Raw genomic sequence first — 9,946 nt, 5'->3', positions numbered from 1 at the left:
CCCTCGGGCCCGCCCCGGCACCGGACCGGGGACCGGCAACGGGACCGCAACCCTCGATGTTGCTCCCGCGCCTCACTCAGCCAGTGAGCGGGAACCGGTCTGTATGTGGGATCCGAACCCTCGGGCGGGAGCGCCGCCGCGCTTCCCAAGCGGCGCACCTATCCAGTGCGCCACCGGGCCGGCCCCTAATGGAAAAAATTTTACATCGTTATACTTTGCAAGAGTCTAGTTTTGGGATTTAAGACCTAAGATCACTTTTTAATTTTCTATCATTGTTTTAAAATAGGAGTATCCTTTCTATAGCCAAAGTATATATCAGTTTATATCAATAACCTTATTCTGTGGAACAAAATTTTTGTTAGTGTTAACTATTGTGATGAGAATTTTTCTTCTTAAAGCATATTAACTATTTTTGTGAATGTTACCTTTTCTTTGAAATACCAGGGAGAATATGTCGCTGCAGTCCGGGACTTTTACTTATCTGTTTATTTTTTCAAAAAGAAAACAACATCAAGGTAGGAATAGCTTTTTGTTAGTTTTATATTATTTACTCAAGGGTTTGTTATAATTTTATTTCATCCACATACCTATGACCAAAAGTTATTTCTAGTTTTATTTTATGATGGATTTTGAGACAATGAGGTACAGAGGTGTAGTTTTTAGCCCACAGTGGATAGTTTGGGGAACCGTTAGTCATAAAAACCTAAGGAGCTTTTTCCAGCCCAAATCCTATACACCTAGGTTCTGGTCTGCATATTTGGTGTCATAATTGAATGTAGTTTGAAAAGCCTTTACCAGGCTGATTCTCATTGCCATTTTATGGCAATAGGAATGAATGTAGGCTTTGGGATACCTGAGTTTAAAATGAGTCAAGTTTTTTCCATTTGAACACTGATGCGCTTCAAATTAACATATTTAAAATGGAAATAATATCTACCTATTAAAGTTGTAAGGTTGAATAACATATCCATATTTAGAGAGACTTGCTAAGCGTTGAGTGGTCACTTTTCAAGTGACATTGTCCCCTCTTCGCTTCTACCTTCAGTGGAATACTGTTCCATAATAAAAAGGAACTAATAATACACATGAGGATTAACATTTGTTTTCTTTGCAGAATACAAACCTGACTTCTTCAGAGCCAGAAGATTGACAATATTCAGCCTAAGAATAGGAAATATCCTAGATATTGTAACATCTTTGGATTTGTCTCTTTAGACACATTAGCCGGTTGTCTTGGATATAATTTCTTTGGCTTGTCCATACCTCATGTTTAAACTTAGGCTCAGTGAGAAATTTAAACAAGCTTTGGTGGAGGCAAAAAAAGGCCACTAAAAGGATTGTCTTTTCTTTACTTTATGGTAGAATATTATTCACATGAGGTTTATATTGTAAATTAATATATGTTTATAAAACAGAAGGCTTGATGGTTGATCAAAACTTTCTTTTAAAAAAAATCATGCATTTTTGTTCATTGAATTCTGACAGCTCTCCAATTTTGTTTAAGGTTGGGAATTCCCTTTTACTTAACTATATTACTATTTAGCAAGAGACTTTAATAATCAAGAGAAAAAATTTTTTCCTAGGTTTACTTTATCATCATCAAGAAACAAGAAACATGCTAAGAACAGTTTTACCTGTGTAGCATGTCATCCAAAGGAGGACTGCATAGCATCTGGTCACATGGATGGCAAAATTCGTCTTTGGTCAGTTAACTCATGAAGAGTGTGGTGATCACTTATAGGCTACTTTATATTAGTCCTGTAGAATAGGGTTATCTCTAGCTTCAGGAAAAAGGACAGTACTGGAGATTAAGCTTTTCTAACAATCCTCCTTCCCCCCCCCTTTTCTTTTCTTTTTATCATGCTCTTCATTTCATACTTACTGTTTTAAGGTTTCTAACCTTGGGCTTTGTAGGGGGAGTGAACAACTTCATGTTGCCTGTATCATTTGAAGTGAACTTTTTGCCACCCTTTAACGAAAAAGGAAAGAGTGACATTAGAGAATATCTAGTAGGGCATATTGTTGATGGAAGTGATGGGTTAGAAACTTTTTATATTAAGACCAATAAGCTTGATGTTGTGATTGGTTATGTTTGGTATATATTCCGTTTATTATACTTGGCATGGCATTATTTTCCTTACATCTATGGTCAAATGAAGATTTTTTTTTTTTCTTTAATAGGAGGAATTTTGACAATAATAAGAAATACACGTACACGTGTTTACATTGGCACCATGATATGGTTATGGATTTGGCTTTTTCAGTAACAGGTAAGTGCACATTTAATAATTAAATTGAAACTTTGAAGTATATGAATCAGTTGTTTTATTTTTATTTTATTATTTTTTTTAATTCTGAGCATCATTTTATTCGTCCCTTCATACAATGACAATGAATATATTTGACAATGAGAAGACATTTGGAATGATTAGGAAAGAGTAAAACCATACATTGTTCACATTAATTTTTTTCGTCGAGTTCCTCTAATTTTCCTTTCTTCCTCATTTCATGGAGACATTTTTTCTTTTTCTTTTTATTTAAATATTTATTTTTTTATTTTTTTATTTTTTTATTTTTTACTTTCTAAGATGGTGTGGAGCATTTGGCGGGGGGAGGGAGAGGAGTAAAGATGGGAAGAGAAATGAGGGGTGAGGCGTGGCCCATGGCATCCCCTTATTCCAGCAGGAGACCCCAAGGTTGGGCTTCCAGTGGCCACTCAGTGGTCATTGCTGGGCTGAGTGTGGTCGTCAGGGGGGCATGGCTGAGGCCCTTGGCCTCCCACAGCGGTGGCTTGGTGGTCATATCTGGGCTGGTTGCAGACCTCAGCTGTGGGGACATGACTGAGGCCCTCAGCCCCCCACTGCCCCAGTTTAGTAGCCTGGGGTGTTTCCAGTGGCAGGTCAGTAGTTGTCACTGGGCTGGTTGCAGGTGTTGGGGAGGTACAGCTGAGGCCCTCAGCCCTCCCCTCACCCTGGCTTGGGAGCCCAGGAGGCTTCTGGTCCGTCTAGATTTTATAGGCGTTCTTTGGTGGTGGTAGACCTTTACTGGTTAATATCAGAACTTTGATCTATTGGTTTTTTGTTTTTCAGTTCTGTGTTGGATTATTAGCTACCCCCACCACTTAAACTCTGCACTGGAACTAATTTGTTGTCTCTTGGTTACTTGTAAAAAGGGGGAACTTCCTGTGAACTGGCACTTGAGCCTATGGTCGAGCTAAATTGCTGCTTTGCTGATTCCCTAGGGAAGGCTTTTTGTGCAGATCAGGTTTTAATTGTTGACTTGTAAGCACTTCTGGGTCTTGTGAGGTCTGGTACATCTGGGTTGTGTGGAAACTCTGGCCTGGGCCTGAGTCTTTTCAGCAAACTGCACCCCCTACAGTTCTATATTCCTGACCAGTCTCTCACTGAGTGGTTCTGCACTAATTGGAGGCCAGATCAGCTGTCCACACTATGCCCCAGTGTTCCCCCAGTGGGACCTTCTCCCCCACCACCTGCACTCCAAACACTTCCCACGGGACGGGTCATGCTCCAGTCCCTTGTGATGACTCACCAGTCTCTGAGTGGCTCCTTTTTTCTGTTGCCTGTGGCTTCTCGCTCCTGTGTGGGTCCACGGGAACCCTGTTAGTTGTCTAGCTGGCCTGGGGGCAACCAAGGCCCTCTGCTCCCCTGCAGTCTCCAAGCAACTTTATAGGAAGGGCACAGCTGCGGCTTTTGTAGCTCTTGCTCTGTGTGCTCCCCAGGGCCAGCCCTTGAAGTGGCCAGAGCTTGAAACGGCCAGAGCAGTCCTTTCTTTCTCTCACTGTGGCTTCTCCTGCCTTCATGAATTCTATAGATCTTCTTTCTTCTTCCCTTGAGCTCTAGCAGCCCCAGCTTGTCAGTCGTTGCTTTCTAATAGTTGTAAATTGGTTGATTGTGGGAGAGGGTGAAGCTGGGTACCATCTATTCTGCGATCTTGACTGGAAGCAAGTCCAGAATCAGTTGTTTTAATTCACTGTATTCATAGTTTGAAAGATTTAGAATTGCATGGACCAAATGAATTTTATTTATCACTCCTGTGTTTTGGTCTTTCCTTAACACAATTCCATATACTTTAGGTTCCAAACCTAAAACTTTGGACCTTCAAAGTTCCAAAGTGTACATTTGTGATAAAGTCTCTTATTGACATAAATAACCTATTTAAATTACATTCCATTTTTAAATTTAATTTGTTTTTTACAACCAGCCAGTACAGGGATCCAAACCCTTGACCTTGGTGTTGTAATACCGCACTCAAACCAGCAGAGCTAACCAATCTGTATTCCTTTTTTTTTTTTTTTAATGTGTCTACATAGTTCAGTGCTTGTGGTTCATAACTGTAACTACAGTTTATCAGGTGCAAATAAGTATGCTAGTGCTTTACATTCGTTGTCTGACTTAATCCTTGACCCTAAGAAATAGGTATTATTATTCTCATTTTACAGATGAAGGAAAAAAAGTTTGGAGTTGATAACTAACTTGCCCAAGGACATGGCTAGTAAGAGGAATTTGGACCTAGGTCTGATTTTAAAGCTCATGTTTTTAACTGTAAGATTGCCTCATTCAGCAGTCACTATTTTAAATTAATTCAGACGTTTGTTCCATTTAAGCTGCATGAGAGTGTCTGTAGTGAGTAAAAATACGTCCTTGAAAATAAAGTGGTCTTCAACAGAAACATGGAGACGTATATTTTGTCTTTGGTTACTTTTAGCATCCTCACGCCCATGTGGTGAAAGTTATGTTGGTATATTGTGACTGCTCTTGTAAAAAGCTTACTAGACAGATACTAGAGAAGATTTTGTGCCTGAAAAACAAGAAGGCAGGAAAAGTGATTTTTTTCTTTTCATATGTCTTCCTAGAAACTGACAGGACAATTCTTAGATGGTACCTTGTGATCTGAATCCTTAGAGGGTTACTTGGGTTTAACACCCTGGAGCCCCAGCAAATAAGAGGCATCTCCAGCCTACTTATGCTTTGGGTTTGGATTCACAAAAAATTGGAAAATGGTTATTTCGTGGGATGCTTCTTGTAAAACAATATAAAACAGTTTCCTAAGCAATCTCTGTTCATTGGTCATGGAGATTCTCTTACAGGTGTTTTTTGTTTGTTTGTTTTTTAGCTGTTAAATTTAAATTTAAATGGCTACATGTGGCTGGTAGGTGACATTGGACAATGCCACTATAGATCAATTTAAAGAGAATTGATATTCTTTATGGTATTGACTATTTTAGTCTGTAATCATAATAAATATCTGTTTTTAAAGTCTGACTTATCTCAGTGACGTAGGATATAAGGGGTCCTCATATATCTTTCACTAGATTTATTCCTGGGTATTTGATGGTTTTTTTATGCTGTTAGTATTTTTTTCATTTCATATTCAATCTAATTGGCTTGCTAGTATTTAAAAATAAAATTGAGTTTTGCATATGTCTCTTATGTTCAGCTACCTAGCTAAATTCACTTATTCTGAAAGTTTATCTCTACACTCTTGGCTGTGCCTTGATGCAGTCATGCTGTCTGTGAACACTAAAGTAATTATTTCCTTTTTTCCAATTCTTGTCTTCCTTGTTTCATTTCAGTGCACTAGGATATCCAGCTAATGTTGAATAAAAATAATAACAGTGTTCTTAATCACAGGAGAAAAGTTTTCAGTATTTTACTATTTAGTATGATGTTTGCTGTAGATTTTTTCTAGGTATCCTTGATGATATTTAAAAGGTTCCATCAATTCCTGGGTTGCTGAGTTTTTATCATGAACGGGTGTAGATTTCTATCATTTACTTTTTCTGCATCTTCACACAATCACAGTTTTTCCCTTTATTCTGTAAATGGAGTTAATTACATTGATTTATTTTTCAAATGTTAAAATACTATCTCATTCCTGCAATAAATTCTGCAATGACATGTTATCCTTTTAATATATCATTGGGTATAGTTTGCTAGTATTTTGTTTGGGAATTTCATCTGCATGAAATGGGGTTGTAATTTTCTTTTCTTATAATGTCCTAGTTTTGGTATAGTATTACAGTGGTCTTGTGAAACAAATTGGAAAGTGTTCTTTCTTTTTTTGGTTACGTGAGAGAGTATAAAATTGATTTATTTCTTCCTTAAATGTTTGGAAAAATTTATCAATGAAGCCATCTGGGCCTACAGGATGTTTTTGTCCAGCTTTTCTAGTATGTTGGCAGAGGAGTTGGTCAACAGCTAGTCAGATATCACTGGAAAGGAAAATTTCTGAACCAGTGATCTTTAAATTATTTGTCTCAAGAGTATGTTAAAGGACAAAGATACTTGCTTATAAATTTGTAAAAAGAGTTTATTTCTTTAATATTGTAGGAAAAATAAAAGTGTTAATTATATTTTTTTCTCCCTATTTGTTTTCCCCAAAACACTGTCTTTTTAATTTCTTTGGATGGATATGAAGGCACCAGCCTGCTGAGTGGCGGTCATGAATCTGTACTTGTAGAGTGGCGTGATGCAACCGAGAAAAATAAGGAGTTTCTCCCCCGTTTAGGAGCTACTATTGAACATATCTCAGTCTCACCTGCAGGAGATTTGTTCTGTACATCTCACTCTGATAATAGTAAGTCTGCACTTTTTACTGTGAAGAAATGTAATTTGTATAATACCGTAAATCAGCTAACATCTGTAGGGAATGGAAAACGAAGAGACCTAAAACTAATTAAGAGTAGTATAAGATTTAATGGGCCCTTTTTTCTCCCATTCCTCCTCTTTTCTCCACCCCTCTCTACCCCTAGATGCCACTGGAACCCAACATTTTCAGAATTATTTTTATGAGAATGGAGGACTAGGTGTATATGATTATAGTTGTGCAACTTATATTTTCAAAACCTTTTAATGTGGGATGATGTAGGGAAATAACAGAAGGGTTCCGAAGTGGGCATTGGTGCTTTCATAACTAGGGGAAATAATGATAGGGTTCTGAAGTGGCCATTGGTGCTTTCATAAATATAAGGGCATTTTCAAAAGAATACTTTTTTGGGAAAAAAAGTTTTCTTTTTAAAAAAGTGTTCTTTTTTGAAATAGCCCATTGTTTCCTTTCCCTTCAGAAAAGAGCATATTGTGCGCAGTCTATTAGTGGCATGACTTACTTCAAAGTTAAACTATCTTTTAGATATACTTAACATATATATACATACATATGTATATATACATATGTATGTATGTATAGTTTCTGAGTTGATGCTTAAAAGGTATTCATAGGCACAACTGATAAACCTTAGGAGCTCCAACAGAAAAGTCCCCATTCCCAGCCCTAGTTTTTTACCTAAATCACAAGGTATATCCCTGATTTTTCAGTAATACTTCAAGTTGATTGAACTTACTGGGTTGTTTTGTATTCTTGCATATTTCAGGGTGGTATAAATTCAGGTGACTTCTTCACTTTGAAGTTCTCTCCTGTTTATGTTTAAATATTTATTTTTTACCCACAGAGATAATAGTTATTCACCGAAACCTTGAGGCATCTGCAGTAATTCAAGGCCTAGTGAAAGGTATCAGAGAACCCTGTGGATTTGGAATTATGTACATTTTAGGAGTGAATATTTCTCTGATTTCAACTATTGTTTATCACTTCTTTTGCAGATAGGAGTATCTTTACTGGTTTGATGATTGATCCAAGAACTAAAGCTTTGGTTTTGAATGGAAAACCTGGCCACCTGCAGTTTTATTCTCTCCAGAGTGATAAGCAGCTATACAATGTAAGATATAGATCCATTAACTAGCCTTAAAACTAATGAAAGTTCTTTACATTACTGCTGGGGTCAAGTAATTTATTGGTAGTTTCTAAAGCAAGATCCTGTGCCTATGTTTAATTGAACATAGTATTATCTATGGTTACTTAATTCATTTAGAGCATAATTCTAATGAGGCCATAGTTGCAGATTACACGTAAGCCAGTTGGCAGACTCACACTTGCTCTCTCTATTTTTTGTTTCAAAACACACCCCAATTAGCTGTCCCACACATCTGTGCACTTGAGTGACAAGGATAAGGAAATGAGAATATGTGGAGTGACAGTATGAATCTGTATCTTTGTGGTGAAACAGTATTCACATGTTGAAAATTAAAATTTTAGTGTATAATAAAGAGGAATACTTCCTATAATCCTGATAAATACAATCCAGACTTCTCACTTTTTCCTGTGCCCCACAGGACTATAGATTTCTATCATAGCAACTGTAACATTTTATCTCTTTCTCTCCATGGCCTTCAAATCCTTCAAAGAAAAGAAGCTTATCAGTACCCTTACATCTAGTTCAATGCCTGGAAATAGTAGACACTTTAATAGTAAGTACTGTATTTGCTTAGTAAATAGGCAGGGAAATGGAATTTTAAAAACCAAATAAAATAAAATGCCATCCCACTTACAGCATCGCTTATCTTTCCTTCTTAAAGACTCTAGGTTTTTTTCTGCTCTTTGTAGTGACATAGAATCTGTCTTGAGATTTTATATAAAGCTATTTGTTCTTAGAAACAAGAGAAAAACACCACTGTAAGTTAAAGGTTTTGCTGTATAATATAATGGGTCTGATTTATTGCTCACATTTAAGGTCATTGAAGAATAATCACCAGATTGATACTGTATAATGTGTTTTCTTTTTTAATGTCCAATTTTGATGTTCATAGTAACGATTAATTTATTTTTCCCTTTATCTACAAATCTATTATTATAGATTCTAGAAGTGTTGGATGTAATTATCATTTCTTGAATGCTTTAACATTTATGTATTTACATTAATGAGTACTTTGGTTTGTTTTTTTAACCCATCAGTTAGATATTATACAGCAAGAATATATTAATGATCATGGTCTGATACAAATTGAACTAACAAAGGCTGCATTTGACTGCTATGGTAACTGGCTTGCAACGGTGGAACAACGGCAAGAAAAGGAAACTGAGCTTGAATTACAAATGAAACTGTGGACATTTAATAAGAAGACACAAAGGTATACTACCTTTATAGCCACTTCTTAACTTCAGAGTATAAGATATTTTACTTCCTATTTTATGGTTTTGTTGGTCTTTAAAATGTTTTATTTTGATAAGTTTTAGATTTAGAAATATGGGGGAGGTGTTATTCTGAAAAGTGTTTAATTAAGCTATCTGCTCATTGGTGTCTTCTAAGTCATAATGTCATCTCATTGGATAAATGAAGAAACTTGGGAAAGTGACACCGCGAGGACATAATCCTTAATTCCAGGCAGATCAGGGATTAGAATCCAAGTGTTCCCTTGCTCTTACATTAATGTCATACAGCCTTCTTTGGAGAACTGGGAGTGTAGGCAGAGTTGTAGTGTAGTGTAGCATGTATGTTGTAATTAGATAAGGAGCACAAGCGTTTCTTGTACCATGGCTATAATAACCATTTATCAAGTCCTTGCTGTGTGCAAGAACTAGACTTAGTGCTTTTATACCCATTGTCTTATTAATCTTCAAAAGAATATTTTAAGATAAGCCGTACATTTTACATGTATGGTACCAGGCCCAGAGAGATTAAGTGATTGTTCTTAGTCACCACTCTTGTAACCTGTGCTTTTTAAAAATCACAACACTGTGCTGCCCTGCTGTTCTTTTAAGGACACAGTTCTAGCGTAGATCCTCTTTCATTCACAGTACTGCCCTTTTAAGATAGAAACAAGCTTTAGAGGTATTTGGGGACCTGAAAATGCCATTATAGTTATGAAAGCACCAATGCCCACTTCGGAACCCTTCTGTTATTTCCCTACATCATCCCACATTAAAAGGTTTTGAAAATATAAGTTGCACAACTATAATCATATACACCTAGTCCTCCATTCCAATTTCTGCCTTCTCCAAAGGTAGCCCATAGGTCAGTGGGGCAAGAAGTTAACCAAAATGCTGAAAACCTAAAAATTCCGAGTGCCTGAACTATGTGCCAACATTTAAT

The 9,946-nt window shown here is 36.8% G+C and overlaps 1 protein-coding gene across 1 annotated transcript in view; it reads left to right on the top strand.

Moving 5' to 3' along the window:
- The window catches only part of WDR75 (WD repeat domain 75), a 30,489-nt gene that overhangs the window by 9,249 nt on the left and 11,294 nt on the right, over window positions 1–9,946 (top strand). The window contains 7 exon segments of the mRNA XM_008593454.1: window positions 445–515; window positions 1,584–1,703; window positions 2,182–2,270; window positions 6,439–6,597; window positions 7,469–7,528; window positions 7,620–7,735; window positions 8,809–8,984. Coding sequence (XP_008591676.1) covers window positions 445–515; window positions 1,584–1,703; window positions 2,182–2,270; window positions 6,439–6,597; window positions 7,469–7,528; window positions 7,620–7,735; window positions 8,809–8,984 — 791 coding nt within the window.

This window comes from Galeopterus variegatus, unplaced genomic scaffold, assembly GCF_000696425.1.
Source record: "Galeopterus variegatus unplaced genomic scaffold, G_variegatus-3.0.2 Scaffold158, whole genome shotgun sequence".
Classification (NCBI taxonomy): Eukaryota; Metazoa; Chordata; class Mammalia; order Dermoptera; family Cynocephalidae; genus Galeopterus; species Galeopterus variegatus.
This window is presented reverse-complemented; position numbering and strand designations above follow the sequence as displayed.